The sequence below is a fragment of the Onychostruthus taczanowskii genome, unplaced genomic scaffold (genome assembly GCF_017590055.1).
Source record: "Onychostruthus taczanowskii isolate IOZ18803 unplaced genomic scaffold, ASM1759005v1 scaffold18, whole genome shotgun sequence".
Classification (NCBI taxonomy): Eukaryota; Metazoa; Chordata; class Aves; order Passeriformes; family Passeridae; genus Onychostruthus; species Onychostruthus taczanowskii.
The window spans coordinates 13,446,544-13,468,883 of record NW_024499017.1 but is presented as its reverse complement, the minus strand read 5'-3'; the positions used below and the strand labels follow the sequence as shown (position 1 = coordinate 13,468,883).

Sequence of the window (22,340 nt, the reverse complement as noted above, 5' to 3'; positions counted from 1 at the left end):
GGGGGGGGTGGGGGGTCAAGGGGTGACGGGCCGGTGTGACGGCGCTGCCCGCAGGACATCGCAGACGCGCTGTACACCGTGCCCGAGGTGCTGGCCGAGATCCGCGACCGGCCCGCGCGCCGCCGCCTCGCCGCGCTGCCCTGCGAGCTGCGGCTCCGCCGCCCGCGCCCGGAGCTGCTGCGCCTCGGTGAGTGCCGGGCAGCCCCGCCAGCGGCTCCTTTCCCCCGCCGGACCGGCCCCGCCGCCCGCCCGGCCCGGCCCGGCCCGGCCCGACGGCGCCGCTGCTCCCCGCCCGCAGTGACCGAGTTCGCCAAGAAGACCGGGGACTACCCGAGCCTCTCGGCCGCCGACCTGCAGGTGCTCGCCCTCACGTGCCAGCTCCAGGCCGACATCGACGGCCCCGGCTGCGTGCGCTGGGAGCCGCAGGACAAGGTAGGATGGGCGCGGGCACGGGGCCCGGTTCCAGCGGCCCGGACACGGGGCCCGGTTCCAGCAGCCCGGGCCCCGGTTCCAGCGGCACGGACACGGGCCCCGGTTCCAGCGGCCCCGCCGACGGCCCCTGCTGCCCCCCAGGTGCGGCTGAGCTCCACCCCGCGGCACCCCGAGGCCCCCCTGCACCTCGCCGGTTTCCACCTGCCCGCCAAGGTAAGGCTCGGCCGGGCGCGAGGGGCTGCGGCCGCCGGCCCCGGCTGAGCGCTGCCCGCGCTGTGCCCGCAGCACAAGCCCGCGGGGAAGGGCCCGCCCCAGCCCGGCCCCGGCAGCGGCCCGGCCCCGGCCGAGAGCGACGAGTTCGGATCCTTCCTGTACTGGCGGCCGCCCCTGCCCAGCATCGAGGAGGAGCTGCGGGAGCTGCTGGTGAGAACCTTCGGGAGCTTCTCCCTGTTGCCGTTTCTGGCTGGCCACTCCCCACCCCTGTGTCCCACCCCGACCGTCTCCTGCCCCCCTGGGCCAGGCCATCGCCGGCAGCCCCGAGCCCCCCGAGGAGCACAGGAGCTCTGCAGACGGGGCCAGCGCCGGCGAAGAGGAGGAGGAGGATGAGGAGAGCGATGACGAAGGCTGGATAACTCCCAGCAACCTGAAGCAGGCCCAGCAGGACACGGGGCACTGCGACACTGCTCCCGTGGGTGTCCAGGTCGGCTGTGTCACCACGGACTTTGCCATGCAGGTGGGTGCTGGGCTGCAGCCGGGGCTCAGGCTCTGGGGCAGCTCCGTGTGTCAGAGCAGCAGGGTCTGGGTCCCAGAGACCCCTCAAAGCCTGCAGGGCTCTGCCTGGCCCAGCTGGCAGGTCCCAGCTGCCGGGGTGTGTCCCTGCTCTTGCAGAACGTGCTGCTGCAGATGGGTCTCCACGTGCTGGCTGTGAACGGGATGCTGATCCGCCGGGCCCGCAGCTACATCCTGCGCTGCCACGGCTGCTTCAGGTGCTGGGGCTGGGGCTGAGCCCGGGCTGAGCCCGTGTTCCACGGCCCCGGGAGCTCTGAACCCCCTGTCCCACCCTCGCAGGACCACCTCGGACATGACCAAGGTGTTCTGCCCCCACTGTGGGAACAAGACCCTCAAGAAGGTGGCAGTGAGTGTCAGCGACGACGGGAGTCTCCACATGCATTTCTCCCGCAACCCCAAGGTGCTGAACCCCCGGGGGCTCAGGGTGAGTACCTGGACAGACTCCCAGACTCACTGAGGCTGGAAAAGACCATCAAGGTCATGGAGTCCAGCCTGTGACCGATCCCTATCTTGCCAGCCAGCCCAGAGCACTGAGTGCCACATCCAGCAAGTTCCTTGCACACCTCCCAGGATGGGAACTCCACCCGGGAGTGGAGCCCCTTCCCACATTTAACAATCCCTTTCTGTGAAGAAATTCTTCCACTGGGACCCAGCTTGTGGCTGGCAGGTTGCAGGCAATCAAAGCAAACTGAGAACATCCTCCAGCTGTTACGCTTGACCCCCAGGGCTTTCAGGCTCCCCTGCTGGGCTCTGCAGGGGGCTGCGCTCCCCGGGGCTGATCCCTTCTCTCCCGCAGTACCCGCTGCCGGCGCCGCAGGGCGGGAAGCACGCCAACAACCCGCACCTGGTGGAGGACCAGCGCTTCCCTCAGCAGCGCCTGTCCCGCAAGGCCAGGCAGAAAACCAACGTGTTCGACCCCGACTACCTGGCCGGGGCCTCTCCCTTCGCCGAGAACGACGTGCACAGCCGGGCCGCGCACCTGCACCTGCGCGACGCCGCCCTGGGCGCCGGCCGCCGCCGCCTCAACCCCAACGCCGTCACCAAGAAGTTCGTGAGGAGGAGGTGAGGGCAGGACGGGCCCCCCTGCAGGACCCACCTGCCCGCGTGTGGTGGTGGCTCTGCCGGGGCGAGGCCTCTCCCAGCACCTGGGCACGGCTCAGGCCGCGCTGTCCCCGCTGGTGCCAGAGAGCCGCCGGGACCGGGGCGATGGTGACGGGGTTTGGGGAGGGTGGGGTGGCTTCCCTGCCCGTCCCTGGGCACCCCTGGGCAGGGGCTGTCACCCAATAAACTCCAAATCCCGAGCCCTGTGACTCAGTCCCATTTCTGCACCTGCCTGTGCCAGGGAGAGCCTTTCTCTGAGCCTCGAGGAACGAGGAGGCTGGCACAGGGGGAGGGAGGATTTCTTGGATCATTTGCCCCGTGGGATAATGAGCTCCAGAAGGACAAAAGCCCAGGGCAGGGGGTTGTGTCCCACCCTGGTGCTGGGCGACACCCAGGACTGAAGGGGGAGACTCCAGGGTAAAGCTTTGTGGATAAATCTGCTGAAATCTTTCACAGTTGACTGCTGGGCCCAGCTCTTGCTGCAGTTTCTCCTTAACCCTGCTGAAATTGTTCAAAATAAGGAAATACCTGATAGCAGCTGTGGCCCCTGGTCCTGGGGAGGTCACAGGTTGCAGAGTGGGAGCAGGAAAGGGGAACAGGGCAGTGGGAAAGGCAGCACACATCCTGCTGAGGATGTGGTAATTCCAGCATCTTGGCCTTGGACTCCTGGCCTCACCTCCCTGGGGCAGACTCTGTCTCTCCCCCAGTCCCTCAGAGCCGGGATCCTGGGCTATGGAAGCCGTTCCCGTGGTCACAATTTGGGGGCTGGGTTGGGCAGCCCCCAGGGGTTACCGGGGTGCCACAGCACCAAGTCAGTGTGGTTCCAAGGACCTTTTCCTGCAGCAGCTGCAGCGCCCTGGGCACGGCTCTGGAGATGCCCTTGGTAAAACCATCACAAGACTTTAGAGTGTAAAATGAAAACTTTCATCGTTTATTCTCGACTGCAGCTGTTTACAGAAATATAGTTGCGAGTATACAAATGTCCCAATAGAAGCAAAATATTTTTTTTTTTTTTTAATATTCAACAAGTTATCACAGGAGAGCTAAAAACATAGATGCAAATAAAATATCCCCTCATAGACAAACTGAAAACACCGGGAATCAGTGCCTGGAAAACCCACCTACGAAAGCCATATACACAGAACTGCACGAAGGAGTATCTGGTGCTACTTTCACATTGCAGGACACAGAAGAGGCAGCTCAGCGGTCGAGGGTGCACCCAGAACATCTGGCAGGCAGGGGAGAGCCCACCTCAGGTGCAGGGACAGAGACAGAGGCTGGAGCTCTGCTCTGGAGGGGTTGGAGCTTAGCATCAGCTCAGATGGAAATAATTCAAATTGCCTCCTTTTACCCAGAATAGAAAAGCCTCGGGAATGCTGCAGGCTAAGGACACAGGAATGGGATCCCAGTTCTGCAAGACCCAAAGAGCCAGTTCCAAACAGGAAGAGCCCCTGGACACCTTATCCCAAGGGGCAGGCATGGTCCTGCCCAGGTCAGGTCCCGTTCCACGGGGCAGCTCCAGGGCCAAAACAAAGCCAAGGCCATTTACCTGCCAGGTGAAGAAACCCCTCCCTAATCCCAGGCCTGGAGCTGGAATGTGTCACAGAGGGCTGCTGGGTGTGGGAGCCTTGGAACCTCAACAGAGGGGTCAGTGAGCAGGGAGTCCTGGCTTCCTTGCCCTGTCCCTACACAGTGAATGTCACCGGGCAATTCAATGAAGTGTAACAGTAAAAATGACACATCTGTGGAAAAAGCAGAGTTCAGCTCTGCAAACTCCAAGAGAACAAAGGAGGACACTGGCTCTCAGTGGGGAGGAGGGATTTAAGAAGACCTGTACCAGGGTAACACTGATCCACCCAGGACAAATTCCAGTGGAGCACAGATTTGGAATTGAAAGTCATGTTGGACACAACACACATTACTGAATGCACGACCTGATTTAATGGCTGGAGCTCTGTCAGGGGAGGTTCAGGGTGGATCTCAGGAAAGGTTCCTCCCCCAGAGGGTGCTGGCACTGCCCAGGCTCCCCAGGGAATGGGCACAGCCCTGAGGCTGCCAGAGCTCCGGGAGAGGTTGGACAGTGCTCTTAGGGATGCCCAGGGTGGGAGTGTTGGGGTGTCTGTGCAGGGCTGGGGTTGGACTGGATGATCCCTGTGGGTCCCTTCCAGCTCAGGATATTCCATGATTCTGTGATTCTTAGGGTTTAATTCCTCACACAACCTGCAAGAAAGAAATCAGCACGAGTCGTGGCAGGCTCCTCACAGACAGAATTCAAGGGGAGCTTCACTGGCTTTCAAGGAGTTCTCTAGATTTTGATTGTTGCACTAATGAATCAATTAAAATAATCAAGTTTACAGATTCCTGCCCTCGTGGGAATAAAGAGAAAGGGCAGAGGAGCTTCCCCTCCCTGACCCAGCACGAGCAGGGACCTTTTGCTACACAGTGACATCCCACACACCTGGGCTGGTGTCACCAGCCCTGCACAGCACAGCCAGCACCAATCCCTGTCTGCACCAGCTGCTGCCCCACTGGGCATGGAAACGGCTCAGGGGAAGCCCAGGGATGCTCAGGGCTGCAGGAAGCCCTTCCTCAGTCAGTTCTATCCTAAACCACACCTGCCAGTATGAACTAAAAGATACAAAAACACAGGAGTGGCCACAGCTGCTGGCAAGCCACAGATCCCAGCGAGGTTCCCAAGCAGAGCAAGTTCTGGATCCACGTCACCAACAGGACCACACGTCCAGGACTGAGAGGTGTGAGACAGCTACTCATGAGTTACTACAAAAACCTCCTACTGAGGAAAAGGAGTATTATTTCATGTTTATAAAAATGTAAATATAACAGTGTTCTAATGCTGTGTCTACTAATATTTATATATAATAATCTGACTCCTCTATATACATATATATAATCCTAGAATATACAGGCAGTGCATATTTACATCCCTATACAGACTGGGAGAGGAAAAGCCTCTCCTCCTGTGGAACCTCCCCGAGTCCCCCACTCCCCTAGAGAATTTCACAAGTTCCCTTTGGCAGGACTTCACCCCCTGCTGCACTTTCCCTTGTTTCTAGCAGGTTTAGCCCATTTCCAACGCCGACCCTCAGTGGCACAGACGCCCTGCCCAGGGCACCACAGCTGGCACAGCTGGTCTGAGCAGGAACAGAGTGCTCACAGGCTGCCACAAAGACTACACCAGCCCAAACTGGAACAAAGCCCCTGAACAAACACAGCATCCCACTGCTGTTTCCTTTTAGCTTCTACAGAACTGCCCCGAGCCCCCTGAACACAAAACCCCCAACTCCCTGAAATTCCATTTGCACTCATGAGCAGTCAGTCACCAGTGACCAGAATTTCCTGTGCTCACCTTCCACCTACAGCTCAGAGCATGCCAAGCAACTCCCTGTCCTCTCTCCTGCTCCCCTCACTCAGATCCACGTCTGTGCTCCCTCTGCTCTCCCAAAAAGGCCCTGGAAAAGGAACCCAACAGTTTGCCAAGCAGAGGCACAACAAAACAGGAATAAAAATCCATTCAGAGGTATTTTCCTTTTAGAAATTAGATTCTAAATCAAAATATCAATGGAAACTTAAAAAATTATAAAGTTCAGCTTATGCAAGTGAGGGGAATGCCCACTGACTCAGCTGCCCAGACTTGGCACTTCCAGTAAAAACCTGCAGAGGTTATGTTGAACTGTTCATGCCTTGTTTTATCTCTGGTTTAATCTGTCAGTGATTAGAAGAAATCATCATCACTAATCAGAGAGTGGACACCCACTTCAGAACAGCCAGCCTGGAATTACTTTTTGAACTAGATTTGTGATAAAATAAGAGCGAAGTGTTTGGCTTGCTGCAAGACCAGGCAGTGAGGAGGCAATTAATACCACAGCAACTGTTAATTAAGCGCAAAGCACCAGTAACTCCGTGCCAGAGGAGATGTTCAGCTCAAGCTGTGCACCCAGTGTTGGCTCCGTGGTGTCTGGGGGGGCTCTGGGCACACTCAGGGTAAAAGCTGAGGGGCATGGGGGGGTTGGCAGCTCCATCTCCCTCAACTCTCACCTGTGCCCACACAGGGGTGCTCTGGGACCCCCAGGGATGCGGGACTGGCACAGACTGGCACCTCAGGATCCTCCCTGTCACCCAAAGGGCCCAGACACGACGGCAGTGCTCCTGGAACACAGGGCTCAGAGAGAAGCTCTGCTGCCCAACCTCAACTGCTAAAAATGCCAGAAGTGAATGTTCAGGGCCCTGGTGAGACACCAGGCTGTGCTCCCTGCCGTGACAGCCCGCAGCCTGTCCCTGAGCTCTTCTGGGGCTGATCCAAGCCCTCCACCCTCAGAGCCGCTGCCGAGCACGCGCCAACCGCTGAGCGACCTCTTCAGTCACACAAATACTTTTTGTAACCAAATCACATGTTCAAAGTGTTGTACATTTAAACATTGACCTAAAATGAACAGGTAAATTTAACACGAGGAAAGGAAGGTGTTTCCAGAAGGAAAACTGGGATAGCACAGCCCTTGGTTGGTTTTTTGTGTATGTTTTTTTTCTCTCTTCTCTTCACGAGCGACCTCAAACGCCCACGATTCAAACATACCCTTCCCTGGAGCTGTGGCAGGCTTGGGATGAGGTTCTCCTCTGGGCACTCATCCTGTTCCATGGAGAATTGGTCCCTGGTGACTTGGCACGACCAACAAATGGATAGAGCCCTTGGGAACAAGGAGCAAACACTGAAGCAGCACGTGAGCGAATCCATCGTTCCCGTCACTCCTTCCGCGTCCCACGGCCCCAGGCGACCCCCGAGAGCTCAGCCTGGGACACAGGTCCTGCAAACACCACCAGTTCCTTTCCCAGTGAGTGCCTATGGACTTCCACGGCCCCCTGGACGTTGCTGGGCCCGTTGCTCTCAGCCTGAGCAGCCCCACGCAGCACCTGGGCGCTGCTGGGGCCGCCGCTTTCGTGTTGTGAACCGTTACAAGATGTTGGTAACGTTTTGTCTTAGCAGGGGAAAAAAAAATAAAATACAGAAAGAAGAAGTCTGGGTCGGGGTTAAAGCAGCTCTGGACACGATGCAGCGGGGAATTCTTTCTTGTCCTGATTAAAATTTCCAACGTTTGAGCATAATCATAAATTAGAAGTTAAAACACAGAGGCGCTAATAATAAAATATTAAATAGGCAATGAGAGTGGAGAAAAGCTGAATGGCTCATTCTGATGGAAACCCCAATATTTCATATTTTATATAATCCTAAATGCCTCTGGGTTTCCTGGCTAGGCTGTGATGAGGGACACACCAAACACAGAGCAAAGCTTCTCGTGGCCAGCTGGACCAACACTGCCTGATGGAATGGCGAGAGATGAACACGTTATTTATGTTGCAAAAAGTACTTAAATACTCAATAAAGACATAACAAACCCCACCCCACCCCACTGTTATCAGACGCCACGTTGTGGTAGAACATCAGACAAACTCACAAATTTACCACAAAAATGTGTGGCAAAAAGAATATTTTATATATATGTATATATATAAATTTTTATATTTATGCCAATGTACTCACTCAGTACAAATAGCAAAATAGTTATACCATTTCCTAAATACAAAATATAGCTTTCCAAAAAAATGAAACACACATTAGATATAAACCATCCAAAACTTGAACGATTGAAAACTGTATTCAAAATTAAATGACCCAGAGCAGGTCTCTTTCTGAAAAGTTCCCTTCATATCGGCAAGAAGCCTTACTACTGAAAACGTAATTCAATGCCTCTCAATGAGAGAGAGAAAGAGAGAGACAGAAAGAGAAAGTGAACGTCGTGACAGACCAACAAACGGGGGAATCCAGGAAAACCAACAAAAACTCTACACGGCTCAACTACGCACACGAGTTAAGGGGAAAACACACAGTAAACAGACTCGAGGAACTTAAAAAAAAACCCATTTACAGACTGTTCTTTTGTTATTTCAAATAACAAAAATGAAGAATGACGTGATACCAGCTAGACTCTGCCGAGGCGGAACGGGCGCCGCGGGAGCGGCTGGGCTCCGGCGGCAGCGGGAGGAACACGGATCTGGACGAGGCTGTAGTGAGAGATCACACACTGTCTGGAGAGTTGAAGCACCCAAAAAATCCACAAGCCTCACGATACACCTGCGTGGTCTGGAGTGGGTTGTTTTTACATTCGGTAACATCAGTCAGTGATTTATTCCTTAATTAAACGTGACAATCTAGAAACCAGACTTGGGGCTCGGTGGTAGAAAAAGGAAAAATCACTTCAGAACTGCGATGAGCTCCACGTGCTACAAAGATGCAACAGCTCGGGATGAAGTGACCTTTTAAGAAGGCTTAAAAATTATGCAATTTGCCCCCTACTTGGAGTAAAGCCAAGCTGAAGATTTCCATCAGTCACAGCTGGAAGTGGCGGGTTAAGGGGGATTCCTGCAATTAGAAGGTGGTGGAGAAATTGCTTCCTCTCTCCTTACTCCTTGATTATTTGTCAAAGCTTCTACTGACTAAGCAATTCACTGCCAAGGATTCCTAAAAGCTCTTTCTTTAGCTTTAAAGCCAGTAGGATATTTATGTCTTTTTTTTTTTTCTAAAAAACAAAATACAAAACTGAGGGAGAGAAGGAAAACCATGGAAATAATAAAAGGGAGAAGGCTGGTTTGGGAACAGCTCATGAGGCTTCACAGAGCTCCAACCCATCAGTCAGAACAAGAGACACAGAGGAGTCCCTTCCTCAGCCACACAGAATGCTCTTTTCAAGCTGAAAGTGTTTTAGAGAAGATTTTAAGATCAACTGGAAGTTCCCCTTCATTTCTTCATTTTGTAGAGCCACCAAACCCTTGCTCTATGTACAGCTCCACGTAACTCCAGCTTCCACAGATGTGGAAAACCGTTAATCCCATTCTCAGATGGGAAATGGTTATTTACAGCAGCAATTCTCTGCTTGGTTATTACAGTTATCAATACTTTCAATTCATAAAGGGTGGGTCTGGCTCTCCCACTCCGTGCCAATGGAGAGATCCCTTCACTTACTGACAGCTGAGTCACGGCTCGGGGCAGAGGCAGCTGCTGTTCCTGCTGCACGAGCTTCCCGAGGGAAAAAAGGGATGGGAAGAAGGAATAGCAGGGAAAAAGTAAACGTGGTAACATGGATTACCTTCCAACAACAATAATAACTGACCAGATATGCTTTAAATTCCAAGAGCCCTCACTGTAATGAGGTTTATGAACCTGGTAACAGCCCAACCCCACGCCCCAGTAACACAAAGCATAACTCCTCAGCATTATTGGCACTGTGGAGCCCCAACTCCATGGTCATGGCCTCAGGTCTGCCACTGGCCACACGTGTGCTCTTAAAGAGGCCACTTTTCCACAGAAGCAATTGGTTCCACGCAGCCTAATCCAGAGGTGGAAGGTCTGAGAGGATCTGGGAAATCGTCGCTTTTTTTTCTCCACGGAATTTCTGCGTGAGAAAACAAGCAGAAAAGTCAGGCATAACTAACCACAGTCCCCTCCTCCTTCTGTGCAGTGCCTTCATCTTCAGGGTGCTCCTCATGAGCAGGCACTGAACTGGGGCTGAGGAGCAAGAGAAGCTCTGGAGAGACTCCAGACTCCATATACAAACCCCTTTAGATTAGGGAACGACGTGCATCACTTCAGTGAAAACTCAGGGGGGATTTGGGACAAGACCACCCCAAGTTACCACAACCTACACTGGACTCCAGAGTCCTCTTGGCTCTTGGTGCTCATTTGTAGTCAAAGCTCTTCCCCCCTCTGAAAAAGGCACCTTCTAAATGCAGAATGTCTCCTAGCAACAGCTGATGCCGTCGGCTGTTTCTAACACAGCCTCAGCATGTGGCACACTCAGGAGCTGCCACATTCCACCAAAACTTGTTTTCACATTACGTTATTGTAACCCGGGGGAAGAGTTCAGAACAGTTCAAACTTGAGGTGTTATTTACTCAGTAAGTGTCAAGTTTTTTAACCACAGTCATGTTTCATAAGGTTTTGATCTGCCAAGCTGCCAGTGATCCACTCTCCTCCCTAACAAACTACCAGGCTCTCAAGGCAGATGACAAAATGCAGGAAAAATGAACAAGACACAGTCTCAACCGTTTCATAAAAGTTCTAATCTCTGACTGGTTTTAATTCTGGTATTATAGACTTCATCCTGCCTCACTGGTGTTTTAGCTGACCTCTTAAAGCCCACTCACACACTGCAAGGTGTGAATGCACTGAACAAACTCCCGCGTGGCAGCGAGGAACCCAGAGAGCCAAACTCACCACTTGCCTAATTAAAACGAGCCAGCCATGTTGTTCCCCTGGTTCTGCAGGGACACGAGCAGGTCATCAATCTTCTCCATGTTCTGGTTGGCGGCCATGGCCGAGGGCAGCGGCGGGGTCTCGGGGAGCTGCTGGGACAGGAGCGCCGGCACGGCGGGCTGGGCCTCGGCCTGGGGCTGCCCGGGCTGCCCCATGGCCATCAGCTCCTCCGGCAGCGCCGCGGGCCCGGGGGGCAGCAGCTGCCCGCAGTCTGGGGGACAGAGGGACATTTCAGTGTCTTGGCACAGGCCAGGAGCTCCCACGGCAAAGCACACCAGCAGCTGAGCGCCCACCCCGCGAGAGCCGCTGCAGCCTGATGTAAGCAACACCTGCAGCTCCCACTGCTGGGGCTCACACACACACAGACCTCTGCACACACAGAAAGGCACTGTGACCCACAGAACCAGTCAGGGAGGCTGGGTCCAGAGTGCAGACAAGGAAAAGTGTAGGTTTGTACAGCTAAGTACACTTTAACAGACACTTTTCTGGACTCTACAGCTTCTAAAATCCTTGCTCTCCTTCAGCAATGTGGAGAGAGGCAACACATATATTGAGGAAACAAAAAACAGCAAGAGAAATGCTCTCCTAGGAGAGCACAATCATTCCTCGATTGGATATCAGTGAGAGACTCTTCCCTGGCAGGGGGGGCAGACCCTGGCACAGGGTGCCCAGAGCAGCTGTGGCTGCCCCTGGATCCCTGGCAGTGCCCCAGGCCAGGCTGGACAGGGCTGGGAGCAGCCTGGGACAGTGGGAGGTGTCTGCCATGGCAGGGGTGGGATGGATTGGCTTTAAGGTCCCTTCCCACCCAAACCACTCCCTGTTTCTATGGCAGCTCCCCACATGGTAAGCCCAGCACTGGGCACTGGTCACTTACTGTTCTGGATGCCGAACAGGAATATTCCCGAGGTCTGCTGGGACGAGGCAGGGGAATTCTGCAGCTGGTTGATGGCACCTCCCGCCGTGCTGTGGAACAGAGGAGCCTGCTGCTGGGGAGGAGAAGCAGTTCCTGGCATTCCTGCCATGCTGTTTTGGGAGGAGTACATGGGGGACTGCTGCAGCTCCGGCTGGCTCATGCTGTTCTGCAGGGCAGACATGGAAGCTGAGGAGATGAAGAGGGTGACTTGTTGCTCTTGAGAACTTGGGGACCCTTGGACCAGTTGAATCTGGGGCGAGTTATGGAAGATGGTTGGCTGCTGTGCTTCAGCCTGGCTGGAGCCAGGATTCTGGAGAGAAGACACTGTGGTCTGACTCTGGAATTGCATGGGCTGCTGTTCCTGATTCATCGAGGCCATGTTGGACTGTGGATGAAAAATGGACTGGCCTTGCTGCTCCTGATTGGTAACCGGGTTTTGGTTTGGATTGAAAATCATGTTCTGCTTTTGGGGGGCCATTGTACTCATTGCATTTTGATTGCTGAACATCATGTTCTGCTGCTGCTGCTGTTGCTGCTCCTGAGATGGAGGGCTGCTCTGGATAGCAACAATCGAATGCTGAGGCTGGAAGATGGCTCCCTGTTGGTTCTGAGGGATGGAGCTGGACTGCATGGAGCCCAACGACACTTGGGACTGAAACAAACCCTGCTGAGCTGGCTGAGTCTGGGGCTGCTCCTGGGGAAGCATGGAACTCTGGATATGAGAGATCTGCGTCTGCTGCTGGAAAGAAGTCTGCTGTTCAGTGTTTGTTGCTGTCTGAAGAGGAGAAATGGGATTTGGGCTTGTAAAGAATGACATCTGCTCTTCCTGAGTGGCAGGGTTGCTCATGGAACTCTGGGAAAGGAACATGTTGGCAGACTGCTGGTCTTGAGGCACCGAGGAGCTCTGCAAGACACCCATGGCATTCTGTGAGTGGAACATGGGGGGCTGCAGTTGGTCAGAGGAATTAGTGTTGGTCTGGTTGTGGACAATGGAATTTGAGCTATGAAAAAGGGATCCTTGCGTTTCCTGGGATATATTCTGAGTGTCACCAATAGGGTTCTGAGAGTGGAAAAGCTGAGCTTGTGAGTGTGGAGACTGCTGGATGAAGCTTCCCGACTGAATGGACATCATCTCTCCACCCTGCTGGAACAGACCCCCGCCCTGCTGCTGAGTCCCACTGGCCTGGACGCTCATCATGGTCTTGGTAGATGAGAAGAGATTAACCTGGGACTGACTTTCCCCACTGTGCTGCATCTGAACCATGGTCTGAAACACAGAGCTCTGCATCTGCTTGCTCTGGCCCGAGGCCTCTTCTCCCTCTGCAGAGCTCGAGGGCTGGAACATGGCAGCGCCGTTGCTGGAGACCGGCTGCTGCGCGGGGGCGGCCGCCTCGCCGCCGGACACCGCCGGGGACGAGGAGAACAGCTCGCACTGCATCTGCATGTCCTCACTGGAGGACAAGCCACCCATCATGTGAGACGCCTGCTGGTACACCGGGGACTGCTGCAGGGCTCCGTTCCCCGCCGTGCTGGAGGAGAACAGATCCGACTGCATCTGCGTGGCCGCCTGGCACATGTTCTGCTGCATGCCCATCACCATGGCCGCCGACGTCTCCATGGCCTGCTGCTGCTGCTGCTGCTGCTGCTGGTTGGACAGGGCACCTTCGGGCTGGGAGCGAACGCTCTCGGCTCGTCCAGGCAGAAGGTTCTCCGGTCTGGAATGGACAGCTGCGTCTGAGGAGGAAAACATCCCGGGATTCACGCTGCTCTGTATCTGGCTGACCTGCTGAAAGATATCTGCGTTCAGCTGATCTTGGACATCCTCGCTGCTGTCCGAGCCCGAAAACAAAACGGACGATAACTGCTGCTGAGCTTCCAGAACCTGCTGCACCAAGTCAACATTCCTGCTGCTGCCCGTGGCGGTGTTGGTGGGGAAGTTCCCAGCCTGGAGCTGCTGGATGGTGTTCTGGAGCTGACTCACGCCGCTGGCCGACGAGAAGATGCTGGAGGAAATCTGCTGCTGCAGGGCCTGGGCCGGCTCCGAGAGCGTCGGCTGCTGCTGCTGCGAGGCATCAGCCAGCTGTGACAGAGTCACCACCGTGCCGTCCGACTGCAGCACCTCCCTGGGCTGGGAGTCCCTCGTCTGGAACTGCGCAGCCTGCTGCAGCAGGGCATCGCTGTTCTGCAGCTGGCCCGGGGTGGACACTGCGGAGAAGCTGCCGGGCTGGGAAATGTCCTGCGTTTGGATCGTGCTCAGGGGCTCTGGGTTGTACACCTTGGGCTGGATTTGCTGCTGGTTTTCACTTTCAGAAGGTAAATGGGAAGCAGAAGTTGATATGCCAGACATGCTGTTTTCCAATGTTTGCTGAGTTGGTCCAACCACATTTGAAGCCTGAAAAAGAGCAAGACATTCGGTAATTTATAAACTACTGGGATAGTTATGCAAATACAATTTCCCAAAATCCCCAATGTCCAGGGAAGACCAGAGGGAGATGTGAGATGTGAAACCCAGGCACACCCAAACCAGCAAACAAATGATCAGCAGTGGAATGCTACTTCAAGGATGGAATCACAGCACAATTTAATGAAAGCACTGCTAAGAAGTGATCAAAAGAATATTACAGTAATAAAAAGCTCTGTGTCACAGGATAAAAATCCCCATCACAGGGTCACTAACCCATCAATGTGTCTAGGTGCAGCAACCAGGTGAGTTACTGAAGGAAACTGTGTGTTTACTCATGCTCTGTGATTGTGTTTTGCCCAGACTGATGCTGGACATGGCACTTTCCCTGTCTATTACTCTTCTCCACTGCTGAAGCATGGACCAAGGAGCAGATGCAGCTCAGAATGTGAAAGCTGCTGTGCTCAGCCCCCACCAGACTCACCTGGAGCACAGGGGAAGAGCATTTCTGTGCACTTACTTCCATTGGAGCCACATCTTCGTTCTTGATCATACTGCTTGGCATGAGTGGAGTTATCAAGGCACTAGGAAGAATGTTCACCTTCTCCAGGTTACAGCCCGTGGCCTTCACTGCTGCAGCCACAAACAAAACGAGAACAAGAGGGGCAATGGTAAAACCACTCCACAACTCCCTTTAAGTAAATTACAGAATTACTCTTTAACGTAAAAGCCACAGATCTCCACACCCTAAGCAAATTTAAACCCTACAGTAACGTGGCAGTAAAATTTCTGCACATGTGTCTAGAGTGAGGAAGGACAGAACAGACCAAGTACATACAGCAAACAAAATTCCCTGACTGCTGGTTCAGAGTCAGCCTGGAGCAGAACAGGTACAGGAACGAAGCATCAAAGAGGAGCTGACACAGAAACCCCCAGGAGAAGGTAAATTCAGATTGATTGCATAAATTAACTGAGGACAATGAAGGAACAGCAACAGCACGTTGTGTTCCAAGGAGCAGCAGCTGCTCTCCTGGAGCAGTTGGGATCTTCTCTCAGTTAAGCTCCACATTAAATGAGATGGATGTCAGGCATATTAGTTTATATATTTGCTTAAATTAACATTACAAAGTTTCTAATTCTTTGTATTAACAGCAATCCTAGGCTTTTTTTTTAATTCTTCACTTGCAAACAGACTAAATAAAGATTAGACTGGAGAGCCTAATGCACGAAAAATGAAAAAAAAAAATTAGTATTATTTTTTGCCTTTTTTTTTGTTCTATATTAGCTTGTACTAAAATATATTGATAGGAATATTGTTATCAAATGAAAGTTTCAGAGTCAGAAAACAAACCTCCCTGTAAGAATAGGGCCAGATTTTATAAGCACAGACTTATCACAGGATATCTGATTCATTTCACCAAGTCTGGGTAGGAATTCATAGTTAAATTATTAAGAACACTGATAAGAATCAATTTAGTACCTTTTATAGCCTCTTCAAAAGAACAATGTTGGGCTGGGCTGGAGATTTCCTTCTTCACATTAACATTCAGAGTCCCAGCTGCCGAGACAAAACACATTGAGAACTTCCTTACATTAAATCAGCAAACAAGCCAAAAAAGCACAAAGCAAACCAAAACAATTCCCTATAGCTTAAAGAAATTCAGGTTCTTTGAAACCCACACAAACCTTTGCACTGTCTATTGTGATACAGATAAATAAATAAACTAAAATACATGAAGTGGGCAAATTGCAGCTTTCCTCAGGACAAAGCCTGGTGAGATTTCTTGGTTTATTTGGTGCATTGTATGGGATACGTTGATTTTTTATCCTGCTCAGCTTCATTTTGATCCTTAAACTAGAAATGGATGCTGCTCTATAAGAAGAGCTGTCACAAGACAGCTGGAATTTGAGGTATTTGGTGCATAAATGAGAAAAGCAAAGCCTTTAGGTTTTATTATTAACAGAGCAACACTGGCCAGCTAGAGGGGTTTGGGAAGCTCCACGCTGCTCAGCGTTCTGTGCTGAGCAGGTGAAAAGGGCCCTGCTCCCCCAGAGCCCCCCACACACCTGGCTCTGGAGTGTAGGTGAAGGGCTGCACGTCGTGAGATCTGCCAGCGTTGGTCACCACGTAAATTCCCACTGAGACAGCTGAGGTGATCTGCTGGTCGTGATATGGTGGCACCTTCACAATAAGGTGATTCTGCAAGGCAAAAGGATCACATTCTCTTACTGCTGATCTTAATTCTACTTACTTGCAACAAAAGACAGAAACAGGCTGATAAAACACCATAAATAAAAGGCCAGGGCACTGGGGGCAGTGCACATGTGGGGTACTGCCCAGGAGGTGGGACAAGGATGGCACTTTCCTGAGACCATCTGCATCCAAAGAGTCCATAAAGACACTTATTTGTGTCAAAAAGAATATATATTCCGTAAAACATTTCAAAGTGGAACAAAAATGCAGCCAGTTACAAAGACTACGCTGTACACACAATCTCCTTCCATGGAAAACTGCTGGGAAAACTGAATTAGGCCTTTTAGTTCCACTGTATGTAAGGGCAAAGACCTGCTCAGCAAACCCACTGTGGGATCCAAGCTCTCAGTTAGACTGAACAATTTTACTGGTGTAAACCCAAAATTATATTCCACCAGACTCACAACAGACCTTACGTGAAAAAAATTAGTATTATTTCTGGAAATGCACAGAAAGAGGGAAAGGCTTGATTCGTTTTTCTTTGGAAACAGAGTCAGTGTATTTTTTAAATTAAAAATGTAATTATAATAATAGCAATAGTAACAATAGTAGTACTAGTAGCAGTAGTGATAACAGTAGTAATAATAAAAGTAATAGAGAAGTACCTGATGAAATAATTCCATGTCAATTTCAGCTTCTGCCTTCCAAGAATTCTCATCTAAATGAAAATTAAAAGCCTAGGTTAGTGCACATCCTGTAGAGCAATTTTTTCCAGTGCCTTTGACCCTGCTGCTCAGTTTGCTCTCCTGACTGAGCTCTACCCAGCAGTGAAACCCCAGCCCCAGGCTCTGCCCAGCACCCCAAGCCAGCCCTGCTTTCACACTCACCGGAAACATTCTCTTGGAAAATCACTTTTGTTCCCTTTAGGAAGTTCTTGCCAATCAGAAAAACTTCCTCTTCACCCTTCACTGAACAGCTGTGGAGACTTTTCTTTAGGATCTCTGGGACTCCTGCTGGCTGAGCTGCAAGGGAAAAAACAGAGTCTGGAATCAAGAAAATATCAACATCCAAACCAAACCACTTTTACTTACAGGGTTATGAAGGAAAAACTGAAACTCCTGAGCTGCTTTCTTTATCATGTATTTCATGACAAACTCTTCAGAATATAACCACTTCTATTATTTCCTCACCAAATGTAATGAGCTCACAGAAGTCACACTTAGCTCAAAGATCCACTAATAATCTTTGTTTTTTTCTCCTGCACTTACTAAATCTTCAAGACAAAACTCCCAGTGTTGGAGCCAAAGCTCAACAAGTGCTCAGAAGAGAAGGAAATGTGTTTCTGTAGTTCCCTGGTGTAGAGTGATTTCCAGAGCCATCAACCCTTAGACACACCTGAAGCCTACCTGCAAATTCAGCCTCTGGGCCATAAAACTTCATTTTTTTGTGAAGCTTATTTTGCTCTGCTCTGCAAAAGAGCAGAAGGAGTAACTCCCCTATTACCTGAGGGGTTTGCAGTTTTTTTACATGACACAGTTTTCTGTCTGGTGCAAGAACTGACCCAGGGCTTGGAGCAACCTGGTGTCCCCTGGCCGGGGTGGAATGGGCTGACCTTCAAGGTCCCCTCCAAATCCTTGCAAGACTCCCATCTCTGGAGCTGGGAATTTCAGCAATTTGAATCCAATAAACAAGCCAAGAGGATGTGGTTTTACAGAAACACATCCCTGGATGCCCCTGTGCCAGAGGTCCAGATGATGATTTATATCATTCTTATCATGAACTGACACTGCTGCAAACCATTCCTGCTCTTCTTAAACCTTAAACCAAACAGGACCACGTGTGCTGAATACAAATGAGCACTGCAGACAATTTAAACAGAGATTCATTTTAAAATAATGTTTTTTGACACATTTAATATAAAATAATTCCAGTTTCTCACGGAGGTTCCTCAATCACCTTTCCTCCTCACACAGCTTCCCAGGGCACACACCCAGGCTCGTGTTTCTGCACTTGCCTGGCCCACTTTGAGTGTTTAATAACAATATTCTCTGGGCTTACTACACAGCAGAACATACATCCTGTACCACTCCAAATTATTTAATGACCTTTCAGAAAGGATTTTTCTACAACTCTGGCTGCAGGTTCCCAGGCAACCGTTACGCAACGACTGAATATGCTCAAGGCACATGAAAAGAGTAACTGGATTTAGGTTTGCTAACAAGTTAACAAAGCCTATTTAAAACACAGCCCTGAAATAAAGAGCCTGCAGCTCCTTAATGCCTCCTCTATGGTTTCAGGAACGTTATAAAACACAACATAAACAGGCTCTGGTGAGTGTAAATGCAAACCTTGTTGTGAAGGTACATCACACACTTGTCATAAGGTTTATGTAGCAAACCAACCCAGTGTAATTTGCCTGAGGAGACGATTTATATTCAATAAACAACACATTTCATGCCATTTTGATCAGCCAGTACCCATGTGCCAGCACTATTTGCTTGGCCAAGGTCTACTGCAAGTCCCTGCAGCTTTGGCATCAGTTAAGACAGAAGCACAGAGTCCTGGAAGGAGCCTCAGGAATTCCCCTCCCAACCTTCACACCAGGATCAGTTTTATTCACATATTCCCCAAAGACACAAGTCTGACCAGAGTATTTTGTTTCTGTGATCTAAGACTTGCAGCACTGGAGACACTGCAGAATTCCTGGGCAATCTCTTAGCAACTTACACAATTGAGAATATTTTCTTAGCAAGTGACCAAACCCCAGCCTGCCAAAAACCAAACCAATTTACTCTTTGCATCTAATACAGCTTTTTTTAGCTCAACAGCCTATTTTAAAATCAGTCTCTAAATGTTTCATCTCAGACTCTCAGCTCCTACTCACAATAGCAAGCTTTGGGCTGTTAAAGAAAACATCAGGTGACTTCCACTCCCTTTTCTTCTATAGGTGAAATAATTTTATCTTTAACCAGAAAGTTACAAACAAAAGAGATACAGGAATGGTTTTGAGATTTTATAGAAAATGTTTTTATCTTAAATCTGAAAATTAGTATCAGAAACTCCATTACTGTGAAACACCACCATGGTCTATTGACCAGAATGGAGCTGCAAAGATCACTGTACTTCTAAAAAATAACCCCAAAAAATTCTTTTTATACCATGGGAAGAGCACAAAACGAGTGCCAGGAGCTTCTCTACTCTTTCCATGCACAGACCAAGCTCTCCATCTCATTCATCAAGATAAGGGGGGGAACAAGACGAGCTTTAAGGTCCCTTCCAGCCCAAATCATTCCATGATTCCACAATCCCCTTTTCCCTGTTGGTCAGTGGAACCTCCTCCCCAGCCAAGGCAGCCATCTGTGCTCGTGCTAAACAGAGCAGTTTAATAAAGAGCTATAAAAAGTTTTGTTCTTGCACTGAACCAGAACAGATCCAGCCTCTGGCCCCAGCAAGGACCACAGCTGGGAGAGCCAGGCTTGCTGGCTTACTGCGAGTCCTGTCCAGCACTGAAAGCTGAGGCATGAATGTGACAATACAGAAGAGACTGAAAGTACTAACTGTCGGTTTTCAAAGCAAATGACAAAAATGGTGACATTTGAGGAGGCAAAAATCCATAGAACTGAAGATCAGGAATTGTGTAACTATTTTTCAATACCGGACAATAATTTTAACTATTACCCCACCACAAATAAAAATCAATCCACTTGATTTCAGCTACAGCAATTCTGAAATTATCACAGATTAAAAACACAGGGTTGGTTTTTTACTCCCCAAGGTATTTTCACAGAATAATCACAGCACCATTTAGGCTGGAGACCATCCAGTCCAAGCACTGAGTGCCACATCCATTCCTTCCTTGGGCATCTCCAGGGCTGGAGACTCCAGACCTCCCTGGGCAGCCCCTGCCAGTGCCTGGCCACCCTTCCCATGCCCAGATCACACCAAAACCCAGACCCCCCCACTCTCAGCTCCGTGGTCTGACACTCACTGCACAGGATTGGGGAAGAAGGCGTCTGCAGGGTCAGGGTGGAGCCGTCCTTGCGCGTGATGTTGACGCGAAAGACGAGCCGAGCGCGGGTGCTTTTCTTCTTGGAGCCAGCAATCCCTATCCTGGCTTCCACATCAGCATTCCTCAGCTTCAGGATTCCCACACAATCAACCCTAACAACACAAAACAGAGCAGAATTTCATCGTTTAGTAAGTTCAGCACCTTTAACAGTCTCTCAAGTAGTTTCATAAGCCAAAGTCAAAAGCCTTGAGGTAATTACAGAAATGTTATCAGATTTCTTTTTATTTACATGAAATCTATGACCTTTTTCAAGTTTTCATTCAACCCTGCCTAATTTGGATGATGAATCATGGCAGAAAGGCATATGAAAGCATGAATAAAACAGAAAGTGCAATTTAATTCTGGTAAGCATTCAATTTAGAATCACAGCTCTTCATTCTTCCATCCCCAGGGCGAGATCTGTGTTTGCAGGATTATTGCTTCAAAATATTCTGCATTCACTTAAAGAAAGCAGGAGTAGAAGAAAACTTACTGTAGTCATATTATTTATGTTCAGTGGGACTTGGAAGTGACAGATAAGTCCTCCCTTAAGTGTGGTCCTAGGGGAGATGTACAGGGCCAGGTGAGTGATGATGCAGTGGTGGCTTTCAGACAGGCTCCATGCAAAATGATTTAAAGCAAAAAACAGCCAAAAAAACAAGAACAGCAGAAGCAAACACAGCCTGATGTATTAAAAAGAAGAATATTGCAATCTACCCAGGATTTTGGGTTCTGTGTCCCAAAAGCACAGGGACCACCTGCTATCTCCTGCGAGTACACTGAATTACAAGCAAGAGCCGAGGAGCAGAGAGAGGAGATCGCCGAGATGCTCAGGCTTGAACTATAACCCATCCGACAGAAAAAAGAAATCTGTTCCCAAACCCAAGCCAATGAAGGACAATGCTCCTGGAGGAGCTACTCACGCCAGTGTCATGTTGTTGCTTGGGTCCAGCCCCACCTCGATGACAGTGGTGCCCTCGATGTCCACCTCCTTGCAGGGCGTGGTGTTCCTGCCCGTGACCCGGCAGGCCTGGTAGAACCCGTGCGGCTTCACGCGCCCCGAGTCGTTGCCCACGAACACCTGCAGCACCACGGGCTCGTTGTGGCCTTCCAGCTGCAACAGGCCAGGTGGGCAATTAGCACAGGAACGGCTGCTTTAATTGTTGTTATTAATAGCAGGCTTCTAAACCAGCCTCAGTCCTGTCTACCTTCAGACAGAATTATCTCAACTGCGATCTCAGGTCTCCTACGACCTCCTGCTCCCACTCCAGCTGTGACTATTCCCCCTTCCCCTCCCAGCATCTACATCCACCAGCCAGCCAAGAAAGAGAACATTTCCTGGGGCTGCTTCCAGAGGTGAAGAGGTTTTGCTGCTCAATATGTGCACAGCCACTGGCATTCCAGGACCCCACCTTGACGCCAGATGCGTTTTGAAATCCTCGTGAAACCAGATTAGAATTGTCCAACAGCTGCAAAACCCCTGAAGGAGTCAGAATAGGATGAAAGGGAAGCAGAGGGAGAAATGGGCAACTGAATAGTCCAACCATCCAACTGAATAAGCCCAGCTTTCCTTCAGACACCAAAATAAAAATTAAAAATGGTAACCCAACATCTCCTGCTTAAAAGGTAACAATGTCAGGATTCACTGAAATACTTCATAAATAAGAGCAGGTCAGACATTTTAACATCCTCCTGCAACCCCCATCTGCAAGTCATAATTATCCCAGAACATTCCAATGAAAAATACATTCATTTCTGTAACATCAACACCCTGGCATGAAATGGTTTGTGTCCTCTTAAAGGTTTTTTTTATTAGTGGGATCCCACTAGTGCCACAGACTAAAAATACTCTGAGGTACAAGAAATCCTGAAGTAAACCTGGACATTGCATTAGAAAGAAAATTCTTCTTTTTAGGAAATAGTTCAGAAAAATACTCCAAGTGAAAAAAACATTAGATTGTTGCCAGATTCCCAGGCCAGAGTTGGAAAATCCTTGCCAGAGCATTCTAGGAGATAAAATGAATATTTTAGTGTTTCCACTGAGACATATTTGTTGTTCAAGGACTTCTGGGTGATAGTGCTGTCTTTTGTCCCAGGCCTGGAAGCAACACCTTTAAAAGAAGCTTCAGTTTCAGCAGT

The 22,340-nt window shown here is 50.4% G+C and overlaps 2 protein-coding genes across 7 annotated transcripts in view; one reads left to right on the top strand and one right to left on the bottom strand.

Moving 5' to 3' along the window:
- Positions 1-2,522, top strand: part of NOB1 (NIN1 (RPN12) binding protein 1 homolog) — a 2,761-nt gene extending 239 nt beyond the window's left edge. Inside the window, exons 2-9 of the mRNA XM_041400704.1 lie at positions 55-187; positions 299-432; positions 574-645; positions 718-855; positions 953-1,165; positions 1,321-1,418; positions 1,501-1,645; positions 2,018-2,522. Coding sequence (XP_041256638.1) covers positions 55-187; positions 299-432; positions 574-645; positions 718-855; positions 953-1,165; positions 1,321-1,418; positions 1,501-1,645; positions 2,018-2,287 — 1,203 coding nt within the window. The 3' untranslated portion in view covers positions 2,288-2,522. The remainder of the gene's footprint in view (positions 1-54; positions 188-298; positions 433-573; positions 646-717; positions 856-952; positions 1,166-1,320; positions 1,419-1,500; positions 1,646-2,017) is intronic.
- A 1,948-nt stretch (positions 2,523-4,470) lies between these two features.
- NFAT5 (nuclear factor of activated T cells 5) overlaps positions 4,471-22,340 on the bottom strand; it is a 36,380-nt gene continuing 18,510 nt past the window's right edge. For 2 of the 6 annotated variants that reach the window (XM_041400694.1, XM_041400700.1), the window contains 10 exons: positions 21,125-21,315; positions 20,142-20,314; positions 17,041-17,175; positions 16,819-16,871; positions 16,027-16,159; positions 15,440-15,517; positions 14,444-14,592; positions 11,520-13,950; positions 10,607-10,856; positions 4,471-9,785 (listed from right to left, as the gene is read on the bottom strand). In XM_041400694.1, the coding sequence (XP_041256628.1) occupies positions 10,618-10,856; positions 11,520-13,950; positions 14,444-14,592; positions 15,440-15,517; positions 16,027-16,159; positions 16,819-16,871; positions 17,041-17,175; positions 20,142-20,314; positions 21,125-21,315 (3,582 nt within the window). In that variant the 3' untranslated portion in view covers positions 4,471-9,785; positions 10,607-10,617. The remainder of the gene's footprint in view (positions 9,786-10,606; positions 10,857-11,519; positions 13,951-14,443; positions 14,593-15,439; positions 15,518-16,026; positions 16,160-16,818; positions 16,872-17,040; positions 17,176-20,141; positions 20,315-21,124; positions 21,316-22,340) is intronic. The other 4 variants (XM_041400695.1, XM_041400698.1, XM_041400697.1 and 1 more) reach the window with 4 other exon arrangements.